Source organism: Limanda limanda, chromosome 1, assembly GCF_963576545.1.
Source record: "Limanda limanda chromosome 1, fLimLim1.1, whole genome shotgun sequence".
In the NCBI taxonomy this organism is placed as follows: Eukaryota; Metazoa; Chordata; class Actinopteri; order Pleuronectiformes; family Pleuronectidae; genus Limanda; species Limanda limanda.
Window position 1 is genome coordinate 34,660,395 of NC_083636.1, and position 20,781 is coordinate 34,681,175.

General features: G+C 40.0%; 4 protein-coding genes across 10 annotated transcripts; 3 read left to right on the top strand and 1 right to left on the bottom strand.

The window, feature by feature from the left end:
- Positions 1-1,361: 1,361 nt before the first annotated feature.
- On the top strand, positions 1,362-9,248 carry prodha (proline dehydrogenase (oxidase) 1a). The gene is made up of 14 exons (XM_061072693.1): positions 1,362-1,778; positions 2,127-2,335; positions 3,675-3,709; positions 4,545-4,694; positions 4,885-4,949; positions 5,319-5,435; positions 5,579-5,658; positions 5,917-5,998; positions 6,224-6,316; positions 6,475-6,621; positions 6,761-6,936; positions 7,024-7,122; positions 7,390-7,478; positions 8,239-9,248. Exons 1-14 carry the CDS (start codon positions 1,419-1,421, stop codon positions 8,427-8,429), a joined length of 1,893 nt encoding a protein of 630 aa, XP_060928676.1. The 5' UTR covers positions 1,362-1,418; the 3' UTR covers positions 8,430-9,248.
- A 1,796-nt stretch (positions 9,249-11,044) lies between these two features.
- Positions 11,045-15,304, top strand: gal3st1b (galactose-3-O-sulfotransferase 1b). Of its 7 annotated transcripts, XM_061075182.1 has the most exons (5): positions 11,045-11,075; positions 12,165-12,360; positions 13,132-13,262; positions 13,536-13,584; positions 13,786-15,304. In XM_061075182.1, exons 3-5 carry the CDS (start codon positions 13,141-13,143, stop codon positions 14,701-14,703), a joined length of 1,089 nt encoding a protein of 362 aa, XP_060931165.1. In that variant the 5' UTR covers positions 11,045-11,075; positions 12,165-12,360; positions 13,132-13,140; the 3' UTR covers positions 14,704-15,304. The 7 variants fall into 7 exon arrangements, with proteins under 7 accessions (XP_060931165.1, XP_060931132.1, XP_060931115.1 ...); XM_061075149.1 differs by having other exon boundaries at positions 12,165-12,393; positions 13,536-15,304; XM_061075132.1 differs by having other exon boundaries at positions 13,536-15,304.
- Positions 15,305-15,920: 616 nt separating this feature from the next.
- On the bottom strand, positions 15,921-16,590 carry LOC133005502 (cytochrome b-c1 complex subunit 9). The gene is made up of 2 exons (XM_061075206.1): positions 16,448-16,590; positions 15,921-16,246 (listed from the first exon to the last, which is right to left on the bottom strand). Exons 1-2 carry the CDS (start codon positions 16,586-16,588, stop codon positions 16,199-16,201), a joined length of 189 nt encoding a protein of 62 aa, XP_060931189.1. The 5' UTR covers positions 16,589-16,590; the 3' UTR covers positions 15,921-16,198.
- A 56-nt stretch (positions 16,591-16,646) lies between these two features.
- On the top strand, positions 16,647-19,204 carry zmat5 (zinc finger, matrin-type 5). Its single transcript, XM_061072869.1, has 6 exons — positions 16,647-16,766; positions 17,492-17,662; positions 17,896-17,958; positions 18,053-18,133; positions 18,359-18,467; positions 18,575-19,204. The coding sequence occupies exons 2-6, from the start codon at positions 17,536-17,538 to the stop codon at positions 18,720-18,722; spliced, it is 528 nt and encodes a 175-aa protein (XP_060928852.1). The 5' UTR covers positions 16,647-16,766; positions 17,492-17,535; the 3' UTR covers positions 18,723-19,204.
- The last annotated feature ends 1,577 nt before the right edge of the window (positions 19,205-20,781 follow it).

Below are 20,781 nucleotides of genomic sequence, written 5' to 3' on the forward strand. Positions count from 1 at the left end.
AATTTTATTTAATTCTATTTAATTTTTTTGGGCAGGCCCTATTGAAATTGTAGGGATTATTATTATTATTATTATTATATATTATAAATGATTCTTACCAACATGTAAGGGAACATGTTCACATTGACCGATCTTCACAAAAATCAATACAAATGTGTACCATGACCAGACAAACAAAAAAGTATATGGTTCTTTATACAACTTTAATATTCATAGCTTGATCAGGTATAAATCATAAATGGGCCTGTGAGGTAAATGACAATGACTTTCACACAAGGATGTTGAGCTTATTAGTCCACAATCCAAATTCTTACAATTAAAGCCAGAAAATGATCACAGCCCTGTACCATTCTGGACTCTGATCCAAAGGCGAAATGTTGAGTATGATTTCCACATAGCTCAGCTGTATCCAAAATCACGTTTTACTATACTCCTACTATAGAGATAATAGCAATAATAATCGCAATATATTAATATCTATCTATCTGTCTGTCTATCTATCTATCTATCTATCTATCTATCTATCTATCTATCTATCTATCTATCTATCTATCTATCTATCTATCTATCTATCTATCTATCTATCTATCTATCTATCTATCTATCTATCTATCTATCTATCTATCTATCTATCTATCTATCTATCTATCTATCTATCTATCTATCTATCTATCTATCTATCTATCTATCTATCTATCTATCTATCTATCTATCTATCTATCTATCTATCTATCTATCCATCCATCCATCCATCCATCTATCTTCTTTCTATCTATCTATCTATCTATCTATCTATCTATCTATCTATCTATCTATCTATCTATCTATCTATCTATCTATCTATCTATCTATCTATCTGTCTGTCTGTCTGTCTGTCTGTCTGTCTGTCTGTCTGTCTGTCTGTCTGTCTGTCTGTCTGTCTGTCTGTCTGTCTGTCTGTCTGTCTGTCTGTCTGTCTGTCTGTCTGTCTGTCTGTCTGTCTGTCTGTCTGTCTGTCTGTCTGTCTGTCTGTCTGTCTGTCTGTCTGTCTGTCTGTCTGTCTATCAATCCATCCATCCATCCATCCATCCATCCATCCATCCATCCATCCATCCATCCATCCATCCATCCATCCATCTATCTATCTATCTATCTATCTATCTATCTATCTATCTATCTATCTATCTATCTATCTATCTATCTATCTATCTATCTGTCTATCTATCTGTCTATCTATCTGTCTTATTCTGTCATAATATTTGATATATAAAGTCAAAAAATATTCCCGCGTGACATAACGGGTGAGGCCACGCCCCCCGGCGCAAGTTGCTTTTAAAGTTCGGAGACTTTCCGGCACGTGCATCATCGAGCCATTCAGAGGCTTCACCGACCAGAGGCGGTTCAAGGAGCTCTGCGGACTGTCTTAAAGAAAGAAAAACATGTCGTACGCCAAGTTGGTGTCTGCTCTCGTCCGGGGGAACTCGGGCAAACTGCGGATCTGCAGCGGAAGATGTCGATCGACGGCGGCCTCCACGAAGAGGAGCCTGGAGGAGAAGGAGCCGGGTGTCGGCGCTGTGGTGGAGGAGAAGGAGCCGGGGGTCGGCGCTGTGGTGGAGGCTCAGCCCCTGGAGCTCATCCATCAGACCCGGAGCTCCAAGGACACTCCGCTCAGCAGGGTCCACATCGACTTCGACAACACCAAGGAAGCGTACGAGAGCAAGGGCAACGCCGAGCTGATCCGGAGTCTGGTGGTGTTCAAGCTCTGCACCGTGGACGTGCTGGTGGAGAAGAACAAAGAGGTGAGGAGGTCTTCACCCCAGATTCTGATCCACAGCCACAGCAGGAACCATCCAGACCCCTCAGGTCGTCTGGAGCAAGATCTTAGTTGTTTTAAATCAATGACTTTCCTGTTTGTTAGGGCATGTAATTAACTCAAATAATCACTTTATATACACTGTCTCAAATTTTTTATTCTCTATGTAGCCTTATTTCTCTTTAAATGCTTCCATGTATCGGCTTATATTGCTTTTACAATTGGTTACAAATGGTGCCCTTTATATTTCATGTAAAACACTTTGAAATTCTCGGCCTGCCTCTCATCTAATGTCCTTGTTGTTGTTGTTGTTGTTTTTCCTCCGTGTTGTCAGTTGATCGATCTGAGCAGGAAGGTGCTGGGTCAGTGGCTGTTTGAGAAAGTGATGAAGATGACCTTCTATGGCCAGTTTGTGGCAGGGGAGGACCAGGAGTCCATCAAACCTCTAATCAAGAAGAACCAGGCCTTCGGGGTGGGGGCTGTTCTGGACTACAGTGTCGAGGAAGACCTGACCCAGGAGGAGGCCGTCAAGAAGGAAATGGAGTGAGTGTTCTGTTTACATCCGACCGTGACAACAACAGGGCCTTTGTCCTCTCCCTCTCTGTGGCTCAGGGGACATTGCCAAAGGTTTCTGTGTGGCTCTAAAACCAAGAGCAGCTCTAATGTATAACAAATGTGCAGCACACCAGGGCCAGGGCAATGTATTGCGTAACAGTGTCGTGTTTCAACGGGCGTAACCAGACTGCAAGTTTCTGTGCCAGGCCCTGATCTCCAGGAAGAGTCCATTCAAATTGAGCCCCCTTCCCCCCCATGTCTGCTTGTAGAATTAGCTGCAAATTGAGAGTGACAATTGCCGGAATTACAAGTCTGTGAGAAATAGATATTATAGATCCCCGGTAGTCATTTTGCCCTTGTCCCTCTTAGTACAATCACATTACAGGTGTATGGAATGTGCTGTAAACATGTAATTCACTTTCACAACATACATCTCTGGTCTCAGGTCAAACCCCCTTTGGCTTAATGAAAACATTCCATTGAGATATATTGTGAATCCATAGCAACTTATTCTTATCTTATCACTGCAAGTCTGACTTCTGTTGTGGCTCTTATCTAATTCATGAGTCATGTGATCCGTAGTAGTTTTCCTTCACATCAACACAGCTATCAGAATCCAATGTGTTTGTTTAATGTGCGATTGCAAAACAGTGTTCGTCCTCTATTGGTCGGCTGGGACAAACCCATCTCCTCTGATTGGTTGAGCCCGGTTGTTTCTTAGGGAGGCTGCCAGCCTTTTAGAGCAATGTGTGGATCCCTTCAAAGGGCTCTCTCTCTCACACACACACACACACACACACACACACATATGGACATGTTGTGTAACGTCCTGCAGAGGAAATGAGCTTATTCTGGGGATTATGTTACGAAGCACGAACATACGCATGCTGAAATAAATCCAAGCACTTTTTAAAATATATACTGGATCCAATTATCTTGACCATCTTGGAATCGGCAGACGTCAAAGAAGACGACCCACCGAACATGTTTGTTCACAGATACTTCACTCGTGTTACAACAGGTCCAGAAATTAGGTCATCGCATTTGCATTCAAATGGGCTCGGCTAGTCTGGTTTAAATTACCTGCTAAATACATTTTATTTAGCAAGTAAGTTTCTTCCAAACGTTTAAATTTTCCTTTCCATATTTTTCAATTCTCTTTTGATCATGATAGAAGAACACCTAGGCTTTCCTGTTTATAGAGAGTGTATATTTGTCCTAAGTACAGACACTAAAATCAATTTTCCATTTGTCTTGTCTGAAAAAGTAAAGTTACATCTGGTGGAGGAAATCATAATAATTGCTTTACTCTTTCCTTCTTTTACAGTGCATGTGTTTCTGAAGCAGAGAAAGAAAGTCCAGGTGTGTTGAACTTTTATTTGTATACAAGGTTATACACCACAATACTTACATGCAAGTAAAGACCGGGGTACTCTCACTGCTCTGTGGCCTGGTCGTGTGTCAGCACTGGTATGTCTCAGTTATGTGCTCATGTGGTTAGTGCGTCTAAGTTATGTGCTCATGTGGTCAGGCCTGGATAGTGCCGGTTATAACTGGATCCTGGTGGGTCTGAAATGTTCTGCCCTGCTGGTACAGTAAGAGGAAACTTTTGTTTGCGTGACAGGGTAGAAATGTGAGGCTCCGGTTCATCACTCCCAGGGGATTTCTCTGGCCTTATTTATAAATCTTATATCACAATAAAAATATTTCCTTAATATCTTGTAATGTTACTGGCAGTTGCAGCGGTGCCTTACAGGGATTACAGCAGTGCTACTATATTATTTATGAGGAGTCACATGTTTAGACAACTACCTCAGGTTATTTTCAGAACGGCTGACAGCTGAATGAATAATCAAGAACATGTGACAGTTCCCCTTAACCACATTTGCTTGTGATACATTTAAGCAGAATTAAATACATTTACTGCCCTCAAAATAACAGCTTGTGGGATTTAAATAAATCTGTTTGGATTTATTATGTAACTACTAAGTGTTACCACCATTGGTACTGAATAACAACTGTTGATAACTTGTGTAATACTTGTGTATTCTGTCTTTAGAGTTTTTAAATATGATGGAATATGTTTTTTTTTTAAAGGGAAACCTCCATTGAGCCCCCATTAATAAATCAAAACAACTAAATTCTTATTTGTCTTTTTCCGGTGTGTCTTATGTTTTGTTTTGTTTTCCGACTCCAGGGGCTGCTCATCGTGAGAAGAAATATAAAGCTCATCGACAGTTCGGTGACAGGCGGGGGGGTGTCATCAGTGCTCGTACCTATTTCTACGCGGATGAGGCCAAGTGTGACAACCAGATGGAGACTTTCATCAAATGCATTAAAGCCTCCGGTGAGTAGGAAGGTTCCTGTACTAGGGATTTAGAGACTCAATTTTACTAGTTACATGAAGCTTTTTGTAGTGTAGTCACTCTACAAACTGCATCGTGAACAAAATAAGTAAATGATCTATAGCTGAGTTAAACAACATCAAATGTGTGCAGCATTATGACTGACATAATAAAGTTTGTAATCACTTTAAGGTGGAGCCTCTGTAGATGGATTTTCTGCCATCAAACTAACCGCTCTGGGACGTCCACAGTTCCTTGTAAGTCATATCTTCATCTACCATGTTAACCACAGATGTTAGATAAAGTCGCGACTCCCTTTATTTTGCAACAACAGTGATCCCTGATGTTACACTAATAAATCCTGCGTATTGGCTCCATGTCATCATAATGAGGATATAAAACATGATCTATTTACCTTTATGGTGTTAAGCCAATGCCAAAAGATAAGCACGGTCGTAGATTCACTTTATTGTGTACAAACCTTAGGGGACATGGCTAATATTAAAAGAAGGACACTGGTTTATGGAAAACAATATTTACTGTGTCAGATTCCCGCCTCAGTGTTCATCACAATAGGGTTCAGGTGCAGGAGCTAAATGTTAATGTCTCTTTCTGTGTTTGAGCAGCTCCAGTTCTCTGAAGTCCTGGTCCAATGGAGAAACTTCTTCAGCTTCCTCGCCGCTCAACAGGGAAAATCTGAAATGATGCTTTTGGAACAAAAGCTGGAGCTGGACCAACTCAAGGTGAGTCTCACCTTCGCCAAAGTCTAAAGAGGGTCAATGCATGCTCATGGATGACTGCTGCCAGGCTTGTTTGCTGAATGCACTTTACCTGTTTTAATCTCTACGACTTTTCACCCAATTCATGTGAAATATTTCTCTTGAAGGCAAATTTGACTCAGATGGGTGTTGGAGCCAAGGATGACATAGAGAACTGGTTTACTGGAGAGAAGCTGGGTTTGTCAGGGTAAGATAGTCGCTTATTACAACAATGATAACAACAACACACGTTCATAATTTTTTATTATTTACATTAAATACATAAGAGGCTGAGTTCCTAAGTTCTTGACGCACAATCAGTAAGAAAACAGAACGTGTTTGAACTTATCTCACACAGACAAGTATCAACAGGCCTGTGGTTTATTCTTTACACAGAAACTAGCTCCAATTAATCCGCAATAACAATATTCTGAGGGCATTTGATTTAAAGCATTTTCTTTTACAGAACGATTGATCTGCTTGACTGGAACAGTTTAATAAATGACACCACTAAGATCTCCAATCTGCTCATGGTGCCAAATATTGAGGTGAGGCTTTCTGGTTCCAATAATTCAGACTTGTCGTAGCTCGAAATGTATTTTTACAGTCAGAGCTCTCCAAAAAAATATATATTTTAAAGAGACATTTCTCCAGGAGTGATGAGAATAACATGTCAGACTTTTGCACCTTATAGATAAATATAAATATACTTATTCCGATCTTGAGGAAAGCATCAGCCAAATGATTGGATATTTTGTGTGGTGGTTGTGCAGACAGGCCAGCTGGAGCCGTTGTTGAAGACGTTCACAGACAGGGAAGAGAGACAGATGAAGAGAATGCTGCAGAGGGTGGACATTCTGGCCAAGGTAGGGAAACAAAACAAGACGAGGAAACAGCCATATTATGATAAAATGCCTGTTTTGTGTATTATGATTTGCTGATTTCTCTTCTGCACATTGATGAGTGTCACGTGCAGCCAGTCGTTAAATCTTTAAATTACGTAAATACACCTTGTGTGTTCCAGCATGCTGTGGAGAACGGGGTGAGGCTGATGGTAGACGCCGAGCAGACGTACTTCCAGCCGGCTATTAGTCGACTGACCCTGGAGATGCAGAGGAGATTCAACAAAGAAAAGCCAATCATTTTCAACACGTACCAGTGTTACCTCAAGGTGAGACTACGATTTCCTCATGAAGGCGCATTGAGACAATTTTCATTCTATCTCAACAAAAAACGTATCCAGAGCTGAGTGATGATCTCTCATATTCTCTTGAGTGTGTGTGTGTATTTGAACGACTCAATGCTTTTAGGATGCCTATGACAATGTGACTGTGGATGTGGAGCTGTCACGGAGGGAGGGCTGGTACTTCGGTGCCAAGCTGGTGCGTGGAGCCTACATGTACCAAGAGAGAGCCAGGGCCGAGGAGATCGGATACGAGGACCCAATCAACCCGGACTATGAGGCCACCAACAGGATGTATCAGAAGTGAGCGCTGAGTTATGTTGTTAAGGCCACATGTGGATCGGTTAGATAATGACTGAACTCTAAACATCTGCCTCACTGTTTGTGCAGGTGTTTGGAATACTTGCTGGAGGAGATCGAGCACAACAGGAAGGCAAACGTCATGGTGGCAACGCACAACGAGGAAACGGTGAAATTCACCCTCCAGAAGTACGTCCAGTCTTAAGCCTGCATGAAGATTTCACTCAACATGTACTAAGTCCAGATTTGGTTTAAACATACAAGGAAACTGTAAACAGCCTCATTCATCAAGGATTACTCCCAATGGTTTAAACCAAAGCTCTGGATATTTCTCTGAGCAAAAGGTCGTCTTTGTCAACTCTCCAGAGCAATTACATGATTTGCCGCCCGAGGGGACAAACACCACACTGCAGCTCCTCTTATGTAACCTGCGTGCCTTTCTGTTTTCGTTTTCAGAATGAATGAGATGGGCCTTTCACCCACTGAGAATAAAGTTTACTTTGGACAGCTGCTGGGGATGTGTGACCAGATCAGCTTCCCACTAGGTATGTTGTTCGCACGACATGGTTAGGTTCCAGTAAAACCTACGGCGGGTTCCAAAAGTCCTGGCCCCGACATATGCACTCTGACGTCACCCTTTCAGTACTCAGGTGGCCACTGACCTTAGAGATGATCTAACATATCTTAGGCACAAACAACTCCAGTTACTCAATGTTCTTACCTGTCTGTTACTAAGCGTTTTCTTATGTTTGCTGCAGCCGGGATGCACGCTATCAAGATAAACACATCACCAGCCAATATTGTCTGAGAGATAATTGGCATCGCTCTGTCCTTTATTGTATAACAGAACATGACACAATAGTCAGACTCCATGTTTGTGAAACAAGATTGTTCATGGAGCACTGATAAAACTGAGACACTCATCCTCATGTAAAAAGAAGTTAATGCTGTAACAGGCCTAATCTTTTTTCCACTAGCGTAACAGAAGGGCCAGTTTGACCTTGTCATATCACTTGATATCTCAAAAGGCAAATTTTGCATGTCAGTTATCTAACGCGATATTTATTCACTTTTCCCACCAACTTGCAGTTAAATAACTACTATAACTCTATAAGCAGTTCTAAGATTAATGAATATATTCTGAAAAACTGGTAACTTTTCCTGACTGTATTTCTGCTACATCCGTATTTAAAAGCTGTTATCAGACCTTACATACAAAGTCATGACATGCAAACACACTCACGGTGGAGATAATGACCCCTGTTTTTAATAATAGTCTCTTTCTCTCTGCTTCGATAAAAACAGGTCAGGCAGGTTTCCCAGTCTACAAGTATGTTCCATACGGCCCAGTCAATGAGGTCATTCCCTATCTGTCCCGCCGCGCCCAGGAGAACCGCGGCTTCATGAAGGGATCACAGAGGGAGCGCAGCCTGCTGTGGAAGGAGCTGAAACGCAGGCTGCTGTGTGGCCAGATTTTCTACAAGCCTGTCTACTGAGCTACAGCACCGCAACATGCTAACAGGGGTACATCTCTGTAAACATTCCAGCGTCTGAACTGAGCTGACCCACCACCTGATAGCTGCTCTGAGTAGAGGAAGACTAGTGTCCCTCCTGTGCTTGTTAGGGTTCGAGGTATTGAAGAATGTTTTTTTGCCTGTGATGGGATTTATTTTAGGATATTTAATAACCAAAGTGTTAAAAACACTGCTGATCCTTTAAGAAGTGGTTGATATTTCAGCACCAGTTTATTTAAGTTAACCCGGCAACTGTGATCCTCATATTCAATCTGCAAAAGCATAAAAACCTGCTTTTGTTAATGGACCTTTGTAAACATTTATCCTCATAACAAGGAATTATTCAGTAGATGTTAAGAAAATGATATTGTATGTCTACCAGATGTGGCCTATTTGTATATATTTATAAGTGCCTTGATGATGAAAGACACTTTGTATTTTATGTTCATTTTATTTGTCATAGTTGTCACTCAAAGTGCCTTATGATGGTTGTCATGAGATTTACTGAAAGCAATCAGCTGCTGTACAACTTGTCGTCACTGTACACTCCTCCAGCAGGATTGTAAATTATATTAGCATGTTTATTGTTGGTATTATATGTAAATGTGTTAACATTTGACGATTACTGTAAACCACAGGGGTTTTAATGATATAAAAACCAGTTGAATGTATCTTCATGTCTTGTTTTAAGTCCTAACAGCATATCAACAAGAAGAAAAGCTGTTTTTCTCACGTGACGTTTATTGATGCAAAGAATGTAAACTGTGGAGTTTTGCATAAAAGTCAACCATCCCTTCTCTCCTGACGTGTCTTCGGGGGGTTTGTTTGATTTAGTCTGTTTCTGATTAAATTCCTTTTACTCTCTACTGAGCAGAAATCTGTCTGTTCAGTTTTCCCTGAAATCCAGAACATCTTCCCCTCATCCTATGCTGAGGACAAATCTCCAAAGCAGAAGTCAAGCTGCTTATTTTCTTTGCTCCGACATGTTCCAAAAACAAGCTGAGTCATGCTGTGATTTCACCTGCTCTGTTTCATAAGCTGCACGTGAGCAGAAAGTGGCCTCGCTGCAGTTTATCAATGCAGAGAATGCGATTTTTTTGGACTGGTTGTGTCAGTATCTCGGGTTTCGATGCTGTCTGTGGCCTTTCAGTCATCTGTGAGAGGTTTCGCCCCGGGGGGTGAACGAACAAGTTATAACGTAAAACTATAATATACACAGGGCAAATTTAAAAAAGTTCATCTCCTTGAATGGAGTTGGTTCTCACTGCAGCTGGAGGATAATTAAAAAAAAATGTTGCTTGTATTTACAGCTGTGTTTATGAACTCCTCATGTGACACTGTCACTCAGTCATATGTGTGTAAATTGCCTCGTTGTCATGTTGCCACTGCCAACAGTTAATAAACGAGCTGCCTCTACGGGCCTGGAGGGTTGATGGTTAAATAAGCAGTCTGAATGCTTTGGGAACCTGTTTATGCAGACAGACATTTTTACTTAGACTTCATGCTTTTTTAATCTGATCTACATGCCGACGTTACTGTTGGGGCCTGAAAACAGCAGTGACATGGAATGGTGCATGAATAGGGTGCGGCATGGGGGGGAAAGAGACTCCATTCTCCCTATTACAAGTCATTACCATTAGAAGGATTTTGAAGCCGCTATTTTAAGGTAAATGTTTTTTTTCTATCCCTCATCTGTGTAATGACTAACGTCAAAGTTGTTTGTATTTTAGTTCATCAATTTTGTTAGGCTACATAAACACAGATACACAAATATTAAGCCTGTAGTCAGGTCATTCTGAATTACCTGACTACAGCTAATTGAGAACCTGTCTACAAACCTGACTACAGACAAGCTGCATGTATTGGTCTGGAGTGTTGATAGTAACAACAACAGCTCTAAGTGGTTTGAGCTCCAGTTCTTACAGAAACAAATTTTTGCTCTCTTTCAATTGAGAAACAAATAAACAGAAAAACAAACAGAATATATGTTGTTTAGTTTGATGAATTACTTTTGTGTTGGTCTGGTTTCCTCTAGATTAGTTGAATATATATTCTACATATATATATTCTGTTTTTGTACAATTGTAAAATATTTTGACAATAAAATGCAGTTATTGTAAACAAAAATCAGTTTTATTTAACTCTTGTTGAGAATATTGCAAGTCCCAAACAAAACTGATATCTAAACATAGGTTCTGTTTGTTTGTGGAGCATTTACACACACAACAACTAAAGTTACACAAGTTACACAACATGACTGACATGATATAACAGGTCTGTTGCTGCCTTAGAGTTAACCAAACATCATTTTCCCTCCTGATTATAGAAACTCCAAAGTCAATATACCAACCTCCCTCCTGTGTCCTAGTGACAGATCTGATTATCCTCTGTGATGTAATCTGTGATGTCAGTCACATCAATAACTACGTCACACAGGAAGCTGGTGGGCTGCCAATGCCAAATCGATGAGACCGACTGAATCAGACAAGAATGATTCAGCTGCAGCCAAAGTCAACAGCAGGTCAGCAAAGTCAACAGCACCTGCGTCCAAGTGTGTGGAGACTGAAGCATCCCGACTGCCCCCACAACACAGCACACAGCTGGGAGGAGTCAGGCAGACCCCTCTGGGTGAGTACGCTTACATACATATATCCATATATCTATAGGTAATGTGTATGAAACGATGCACAGAACATCAGAAGTGTTTTCATTTGGAGGAACAGTGCTTGTTATATTTACAATAGACCATTGATCCTACACAGTGCAACCATAAAAACACGTGTTTTTGCTTGTGGATGTATATGTGTACATATGTTTATGTATATGTGTGTATATATGTATATGTATGTGTATTTGCGTATGTATGTATGTATGTATGTATGTATGTATGTATGTATGTATGTATGTATGTATGTATGTATGTATGTATGTATGTATGTATGTATGTATGTATGTATGTATGTATGTATGTATGTATGTATGTATGTATGTATGTATGTATGTATGTATGTATGTATGTATGTATGTATGTATGTATGTATGTATGTATGTATGTATGTATGTATGTATGTATGTATGTATGTATGTATGTATGTATGTATGTATGTATGTATGTATGTATGTATGTATGTATGTATGTATGTATGTATGTATGTATGTATGTATGTATGTATGTATGTATGTATGTATGTATGTATGTATGTATCTTTCTATCTGTCTGTCTGTCTGTCTGTCTGTCTGTCTGTCTGTCTGTCTGTCTGTCTGTCTGTCTGTCTGTCTGTCTGTCTGTCTGTCTGTCTGTCTGTCTGTCTGTCTGTCTGTCTGTCTGTCTGTCTGTCTGTCTGTCTGTCTGTCTGTCTGTCTGTCTGTCTGTCTGTCTGTCTGTCTGTCTGTCTGTCTGTCTGTCTGTCTGTCTGTCTGTCTGTCTGTCTGTCTGTCTGTCTGTCTGTCTGTCTGTCTGTCTGTCTGTCTGTCTGTCTGTCTATCTATCTATCTATCTATCTATCTATCTATCTATCTATCTATCTATCTATCTAAGTCCAATATGCAATACATGTGTGTCAGCCAATATCATCATCATACAGTTATAGTCATATTTATTTCTCCAAAACTGACAAAACCAGAACCCCAATCTACTTAAGCAGGTTATATTTAGATTTAGAGGTTGACTTGGTGTTTGTATAGCTGATTAAATAAATTTCGAATCTATTAAAGCAGCTATGTGGAGTTGAACCTTCCAGCAGTCTCCCTTCAGACTGAACAATCTCGTTTCCTGGCCCTGTGGGAGGAGAGCTCAGATCCTTCCTCAGTCTTCACAGCCAATGAGACGGGACCTTCAGACACTCTGCAGAATGCTGAAAGAGAAACAAAAGGCTCTCCTGCAACTAAGGACTGCTCGAGCCGTCCTCTGCAGGTGAGGAACGCTCCTCTCCTCTTTCTCCAACAGGTGTATTGCTCTTTCATTCTGTCTTTGTCTCACCATGTCATTTATATTTTGTTTTGATTTGCCGTTTTGATATTGATTTATACAGTTGTTATTCCCAGCTAAATGTATTTCTTGTCGGCTGTAAACTAATTGATTTCTTTAGTCATCCACCGCAAACGACTGTACGAGACAAATAGAGATGACAGTGATAAGAAGTCCCAGCTTGCATTCTCAGGGACATATCTTTCAACCTGATCTTTTCTCTATTCAATGCCTCTCTGAGAAAGTTCAAGAACAACTAAGCCATTTTCTTTTAGTTTTCTGTTGTCTCCCAGTGTGAACACTGTGCTGTTTGAATTTCGACTTTAACCTTAACTGTGCGTGGGGCAGTTCTATAATCGTAAGCATGTTTACAGTGTAAACATGGGGGTTGTGTGTTTTATTTGATCGAAAGTCAGCAGTTTACTCGAATATATCCCTCATAGAGTTTATTATATCAATTTGGACCTCTCCTGTTGAGCGATGCTGTAGGTTACATTCAATCTAAAGCAAATGCATGATATGTACTTTGGAGGGAGGCTATAGGGAGTCATTTGTGGCCCTCTGTGTGTAATGGCTGCAGGGCATTTCAGCAGATGCTGCTCATTGGTTATATGAGAGCACAACGGTAACACAACAAACCGTAGACAGGTGTGTTTCACAGCCACACCAGAGTTTTCCCTGTAAAGTTTTCCTCCACAATACTGATTTTATTTTCAGGTTTAAGTCATGTTTGGCATCAACGGACTCAAGTGCACACATGTAGTACGAAGGGTGATTCTCTGGGTTTTATTGACCAACATCACGCTGCTGCTCTACTGCTTGACAAAACCCAACCAAGTGAAGATGAGGTAAATATTTCAAAAGCAAAGATTTATTACCTCTGACAAAGAGATCATGTTTTTGTATGGTTTTGTTTGTTTTTTCATTAACATTGCGAGATAGGACATTTTTCCACTTTTTTTTTGATTTCTCAGGGGAAAATTATTGGATCTTCATGAAAAAACACAATGTGCATTATTATACTTGTATAAAAATCAAATGTGGTTTCATAGGGGGACTGTTGGGCCTTGGTGGAGGTTTGTGCTCTATTCCCTTGACTTATGCCTGTGCTTTATTTACAGGGACTCCCAAGAAGACACGTGTCCACACAGAATGGCCAAAATATTAAAGGTAAATGTGACCAGGCCTTCTCAACGAAGCAAACCCAATTCAGACGAGTGCCACCCTGCAGCCAACATCATGTTCATGAAGACCCATAAAACTGCCAGTAGCACCATGCTCAACATCCTCTTCAGATTTGGAGAAAAGCACAAGCTCAAGTTTGCCTTCCCCGATGGGCGCAATGACTTCCTCTACCCATCGCCTTTCCAGTGCTCCCAGGTGAAGGACTACAGGCCTGGAGATTGTTTCAACATTGTTTGCAACCACATGCGCTTTGAGCCCCGAGAAGTATCCAAGCTCCTGCCTCCAGATGCTGCCTACATCACCATCTTACGAGACCCGGTGGATCTCTTTGAGTCGTCCTTCCACTATTATCACAGGGCGGTTCCTCTCACATGGAGTATCCCCGGAGAGAACAAGCTGGTGGAGTTTCTGAAGAATCCTCAGGCGTTCTACAGCCCGGATGCCTACAACTCATTCTACCTTAAAAACCTGCTCTTCTTTGACTTTGGTCTTGATAACAACGTTGAAGCTAATGATACTAGTGTGATGAGGGGTATTCATTACTTATCCAAATATTTACATTTGGTCCTCATAGCAGAATACTTTGAGGAGTCTCTTATCCTGTTAAAGCATAAGCTGTGTTGGAGCACAGAGGACATTTTATATTTTAAACTCAACTCTCGCAAGAGTTCATCTGTATCTAAACTGAGCCCTGAGGTCAGAGCCAAAGCGTTGGAGTGGAACGGGGCTGACTGGAGACTCTATCAGCACTTCAATGCCACCTTCTGGGCCAGAGTGGAGTCCTTTGGGAAGCTCAGAATGAAACAGGAGGTAGCTGAGCTGAGGAGGAGAAATGCAGAGATGGAGGCTATTTGTATCGAGGGAGGGAATCCAGTCGAAGCCCAGAACATTCAGGACAGTCGTTTCCTGCCCTGGCAGCCGGTCGGAGAGTCCTCCATCCTTGGGTACAACATGAAGAACGATATCGATCCCAAATTCAGGACACTGTGTGAAAAAATGCTCACACCTGAGATCCAGTACCTGTCAGACCTGGGTGTGAGTCTGTGGCTCACTCGACTATGGGGTTGGGTAAAAGATACTGTTTCTACATTTGACTGGAACTGACACATTTACTAAAATACAGCAATCATGCGACATGTACATTTGATTCCTATTGTAACAAATGTTTTCCTGTTATTCAAGTAGTTTGCAAGTTTTCTTCTGAACGATACCTCCATGTTACTTATCACCTCCGATGCCCTCACTCATCAGCTACTGACCCTCAACTGCTTCTCACCTTTCGTTTGTCTATTTGGAAATTGTGCATTATTTTGAAACTAACCTTTGTTTTTCACTGCAAGTCTAAATGTTTCTGAACGAAGTATATATAGTTCATAGCATATAACATACTTTTTTTTGCATTTATGGTGCAAATTTAATGTTGAGCCAACATTGAGAATAGGGTGTGACGACTACCACCTAGCCCTTGGCTGTTTGCTGTTTAGTAGCGTTAGTGTGCCATGTAAAGGCGTGAGACTTTATAGGAGTCATTTGTGTTGCATTTGAATAGTTGTGGCCTAGCTTGACCCTGTTGCTGTGGTTAATATATCATTATTGTTTAAAGTATTAATAGTTACATAAAAAGCAAAAAACTCAAATTCATGTATGAGATATTCAGTTTGGCAGCTTTCCATAAAACCTCACCTCAATAAAAGGTTACAAAAGAGGCATTCGTATCTGTCTGAAAAGCCCAATTACATATACTTAACTATTATTTATTTAATAAAGATCCCACACAGAACGTTTTCCACCAGAACACAAACTTCCTTTTGCCCTCTTTGAAATGCTTCTCTGTTTTAGCATCAGATATCAGGCATGTCATAAAAAACATGTATCAGCTCTATGAAAAGGACACAACTATTTATCCATTGTATAGCAATGCCCTTTACCAAGATATTTGAAAATACTTCCTCCTACACAAAAACAAGATACCTGATCTACACCAAACTTGGTGGAGGGTCTAACAAAAGCTTCTCAAATGAGGGTGCAGACTTCTTTGATCATAATGTATGACGTTTAGTTTTTCAGTCCACTTCCATTTCCCCCTTTTGTAGTTCTACTTAAGGAACTAGACAATCACGTGTAAGATTGCTGAGGTAAGCACTTTACTGATTTTACGGTGGATATGGATCTTTTGATGGTTTCATAGGTATTAATGTGACTACCTATGAAAATACTAGTCATATTACATTTTTAAAAGACTAAATCTTATCTCTATACTTCACCAACTAGTGCACTTAGACATGCAGGCCATGTTTGATATAACAAAACAAAACAGTGTGTACTGTAATACATGTTTAATTTAATCATTTACAATCTTAAAGATGAACAGACATGACAAACAACAACTGGGATGGAGGGGGGGGGATCAGGAACCATTGCTCCAGCTTCGTGATGGTCTGGACAGTGGATCAGCTCCCTCGGCTCCTCTGGTCGCCAGTCCTGAGCTCACTGTCCATGTTGACTGCTGATGTGAAGTCCAGGAAGAATGGAAGAATGGAAGATGGGAAGTGTGACCACAGCTGCACGTCAGCCTCAGGTGACCCCGGGAGCCGGGTCCTTATTCCTCCTTGACCTCGTAGTTGTGCTTGATGTGTTTCCATAGTTTCTAAAGTAAAAACACAGATTTGACAAGGTTAGCTCCACGATAACATGGTTTAGAATCGTACTAGGCTGAGTTTACAGGCACCGGAAGGACGCAGGGCTAGGCTAACAAAACGAGCTACCTTAGCTAACAGCCCGGCCGCGTCGCCCTCTGTTTACAAGGTCAGAATCGAACCGGCTTTAAGATGTCACCGGAAACACTCACCCCGCTGTTCATCTGCTCGAAGATCGCGTCGCCGCCTTGGTCGAAGAGTCTCTCGAAGAAAACCGCTCCAACCATGATGGTTACAGCGAAAGTGGACGTTCTCCTGAAGAGCAAGTTGTAGACGGTCTTAGCCAGCGCCATGACGGACGAGAGAGTGCGCAGGACCGGAAGTCTGCTCTCTTTACTTCCGCCCCCGGAACAGGAAGTGGCCGGGAGACGTAAATAAAGATCCTGCAGGGACGCAGCAGGATTTTACATTTTCTTTGCTTTGAAGAGGAAAGATGAAACCACAGAGGAGGACATCAAAGGTTCATTAATGGTAGGAGATCTTAGCTGTTTAAATTGAGAGTTTATTTGACTGTTTGTAACCACGTGTGCTAAACTATCATCGCTACGCACAGATATTCAGCGATGTTAGTGTTTTTCAAACTGTGAATTGTATCACATCACTTGTTTACACGATCATCGTGTTTCTATAAAACCTCATGTTGGCAGATTAAAGGCTGAAACACTCTGAAAAGAGGAAGTATAATATACAGGGTTTTTCAAAATAAAAGGCAGGAACAAACCAGGAGATGGCAGCAATCGACCGTCAAACCAATACACTCGATATAAATATACCTTTTATATATGGTTGTGTAGAGTATTATATTGGTTATGGCTTCTAGTTAGTGCAGACTGGATTACTTGAGGTTTGTGCTTCCCATTTTTGTATTTTCTTCTTTTACGCAGATCTGCATTCACATTTATTAGCTTTAGGGAATTGTGATGAGGGTTTGACTATTTATCAACAGCTAATAAAGCTTTCAGAGAATTTCTTTTACAGATCAAGTAATTATGATAAAAATATGTTTGTTGCAGGCCTCTGACGAAAACATTGAAGTATAGATTTCAATCAGAGAGCTTATTTGTATGGCAACATTAACATTTTAAGTGTAATACTGGATATAATGAGATCTCAAGAGCAAGGTTACTCTCTCACCATGTGTTGGCAGAGCAGCTACTGTGTCTAAAGCTGTTTTGTTTCTGCTTTTGGTGTTTCAGAGGTTTAAAAGGTGACATTGTGGTTGGAACACAGAACCTGCACCATGGGGAGGAGATACTACTGTGACTACTGCGACAGGTCCTTTCAGGACAACATGCACAACAGGAAGAAACACCTGAATGGAGTCCAGCATCACAGATCAAAAAAGGCCTGGTATGATCATTTCAGAGGTGAGACCTGTGTATGTTGTGTTTTGATGAAATTACCCAAGATGTTATCTTCTGGTTGTTTTGTGTACAGAATCCCTGTGAAATTTACTATCTAAACCAGTGAATGACACCATGATTGAAGAATGAAGCGTGCTTATATTTCAAGATGCCATCTCAGTTTCACACCTGTTCCCTTCAAAGTGTAGGGTAAGATAAACAAGCATGGATGCTCTAATATTGTTGTTTTTTTACAGACTCGGCAGCCATTCTGAATGACGAGCAAGCCAAGAAACCGTGTAGGAAGTTTCTCCAAAAAGGTAAAGAAAAACAGTTGAACCAAACATTTATGCTATAACCAAGACATTTTATGAAATGCATGTTTATAAACATCCTGGTTTTCTCTTTATTTAGGAATTTGTGATTTTGGGCCAAGCTGCAGGTTTTCTCACATGTCCGAAGAGGATCTGTATAACCTAAAAAGACACGTGGAAGGTAAGATGTGACCGATGGGTAGTGACATCTACCATGTGTTTGAGGAGTTTGGGAAATAGATTATGAATAATTACATTTTTTTCTCTTTTTTTATATTTATTGTTATTTATAATAAAGTTTATAGCTAAACTGTTAAATTCAAGCCTCCTCATCGGCCCATTTGATCTAAATGATTGTGTGAATAACTCCATTTTGAGGGGAGTGAACATTTTCATTGACTTTCAGATGAGAGACAGCACAGAGAGGATTCTCTGGACAGGAGGAGGAAGGGCCGAAGTATAGAAGAATGGCTCTCAAGGAGGGAGAAGAGGGGAGGTGCCCTCGGAAGCAAAGGGTAATCATCCTCTTTTTGGTTTCAGAACTTAGGCAACCCGTTTTACATGATTAATGGTTATTCCTGTTGATGAAGTATTCATCGGCTCAATTATTTATATCTTGCAGAGATCTTAAACAAAAGGAAGACAGTGAAGAGGAGCAATCCGAAAGTGACATACCTCCACAGCTCTTCTCCATTCCTGACCTTCCACCATCTCTTATTCCACCTCCTCCGGGTGGATGGAAAGTCAAAGTGAACGCTGAATGGGGTTGATGATTAAAAGTTTGTATTTGCATAAAACTTTTTCTTTGTACAAAATCTGAGACTAGATGTTTCCATCGAGCTATCTTTAAAACAAGGCACCTCTCCGGGGTAACAATTGATGCCCTGAGAGGAATGCAGGATCGCTAAGCAGATGGAAATTTATTTTTTGTTTTATTTTAACTCTTCTTAATCCTGTGTTGTGTCTCTTGGGGAATAACAGATTTCATGACCTCATTCTTTAAACCAGCAACGGGAAATTATAAGATTCAACCCCGTAAAGTTTCTTGTTAATACGTTTTTGCAACAAGCCTCATGCAGATATGTTGGATTTTTTTTTTTATCAATGGCCTTGGCCTTTCAAAAACTTCAGTTTTATGTATTCCTCTTATCTGTGGTTGTGCTGAGATGTTAACACTGTTTCTATGTTCATTACCCAATACCGTTTTGACACCAGAATCCTCATTAAAATGTCTTTTTGTGTGTGACGTACAGTTTTGTCAATACTGTGTCTCATTCTGCTGTTACTTAAAGCTACGTCTTGCACTATGAAGCAGTATTTTTACTTGTATAATCTCTATAAATGGAAGTGGGAAAATATTACACAAGTTTTTACGTTAGTTAACAAAAAACTTGCACTAGTTTACGGAGTCAGAAACTATTAACTGTTAAGCACAGGAGTCTTTAGTATTTGATGTAGTCTGCAGTCATGTCAAACAGCTATACGGCCATTTTTGTTCAATAGCCGAGTGTCCATGGAATCAAATACCAGCTTTGTAAAACCTCACTGTTGAACATATTCCTGCGTACATTTATAAACAACACATACACAAAGTATTTCTACAGCTGCAAAACTTTATTACACATCCACAAACTTGAATTCGTGAGAACTTTTCCTGTTCACACATTCAGATGTGTGAGTGTATTTTTTTTTTTTTACATGCACACAAAAGGTGATATACAACAAATATTTTTTTGAACATTATTTCAGAAGCTCAAAATATGTCTGACTCTTATTTAGCTTATTGGAATTCACATTCTTCATCCTTTGACATTTGCAACTCTTCCTCCAAATACTTCATACACATAGCCAACATTCAGTTTAGTAATCCCACGGCATAATATGTTACAGTTCAAAAATACATTTAACATTAGATTAGAATTCAGGATTTTTATTAAATGTGTTTTGCATCTTTCTAAAATCTGCTAAAGTTAATATCAGACAGGGCGTGGGAATGCAGGTTTTAGTTCTTCAGATGACAAAGGCACAGAACCGAAGATTTATCAAACAGTTTAAATCAAATGAACTAAGACAACCATCAACAGAGTTTACAGAAATCCACTCATTAAAACACTAACACATAATAGGACACAATATCTGCTTATATGTCTTTAGACAAGATTTGACACAATAAATATATTTTATATTTGCACAAACCCACACCTTATTATGTGATATGTTCACATGGAGAGGTAATGTGATTGAATATGTATGTCATACATAAACAGCTACTATGAGATCAAATATCAGTTTTATTGCCACTGTCTCATCTTGCGGTCGAGCTTCGATAAACTTTAAGATAAAAAGAGTGAGAAAAATGTATAGCATTTAGGAAAACTCGTCAAATTTAACAAATATTTGTAAAAGAAAACATTCAGAAAAATGAATCTTAACTAATCAGAAAAATGTATGTAAGAGCATGGGCTTAATACACACATGCACTTGTATTTGAATGTCCAGTTAAACTGGAAATGATACATCAGAAACCTGATATTTTGGTATATTATATATGGATATAGTTTGTTTTTTTATAAAACATTATGCTTACATTCATAATAAAATCACTTAGATTCAACGTTTCACTTTTCCAAGTAAGAAAATATAACCATGTTATACTTTAAACAATATGTTGTTTTGGTGTTCCATGTAAAAGCCGGAAAACAACATTCTCATGATATGTTAAATTATCGTTCACAGCATTCTGCTTAGTGTTGAGTATTGGTTTGCACGTCCACAAAATTCGACATTTACTGGAAAATGTCATATACTGAGAATATTTCTTGCGATGAC

Bases quoted from the DNA above. Each gene is read 5' to 3' on its own strand.
- prodha (XM_061072693.1), top strand. From the start codon at position 1,419: ATGTCGTACGCCAAGTTGGTGTCTGCTCTCGTCCGGGGGAACTCGGGC. The intron at 5,999-6,223 runs GTGAGGCTTTCT...GTGGTTGTGCAG, and splicing joins TCATGGTGCCAAATATTGAG to ACAGGCCAGCTGGAGCCGTT. The intron at 7,123-7,389 runs GTACGTCCAGTC...TTTCGTTTTCAG, and splicing joins GTGAAATTCACCCTCCAGAA to AATGAATGAGATGGGCCTTT.
- gal3st1b (XM_061075149.1), top strand. From the start codon at position 13,141: ATGTTTGGCATCAACGGACTCAAGTGCACACATGTAGTACGAAGGGTG. The intron at 13,263-13,535 runs GTAAATATTTCA...CTTTATTTACAG, and splicing joins CCCAACCAAGTGAAGATGAG to GGACTCCCAAGAAGACACGT.
- LOC133005502 (XM_061075206.1), bottom strand. From the start codon at position 16,588: ATGGCGCTGGCTAAGACCGTCTACAACTTGCTCTTCAGGAGAACGTCC. The intron at 16,247-16,447 runs GTGAGTGTTTCC...TTTTTACTTTAG, and splicing joins TCGAGCAGATGAACAGCGGG to AAACTATGGAAACACATCAA.
- zmat5 (XM_061072869.1), top strand. From the start codon at position 17,536: ATGGGGAGGAGATACTACTGTGACTACTGCGACAGGTCCTTTCAGGAC. The intron at 17,959-18,052 runs GTAAAGAAAAAC...CTCTTTATTTAG, and splicing joins TAGGAAGTTTCTCCAAAAAG to GAATTTGTGATTTTGGGCCA. The intron at 18,468-18,574 runs GTAATCATCCTC...TATATCTTGCAG, and splicing joins GGTGCCCTCGGAAGCAAAGG to AGATCTTAAACAAAAGGAAG.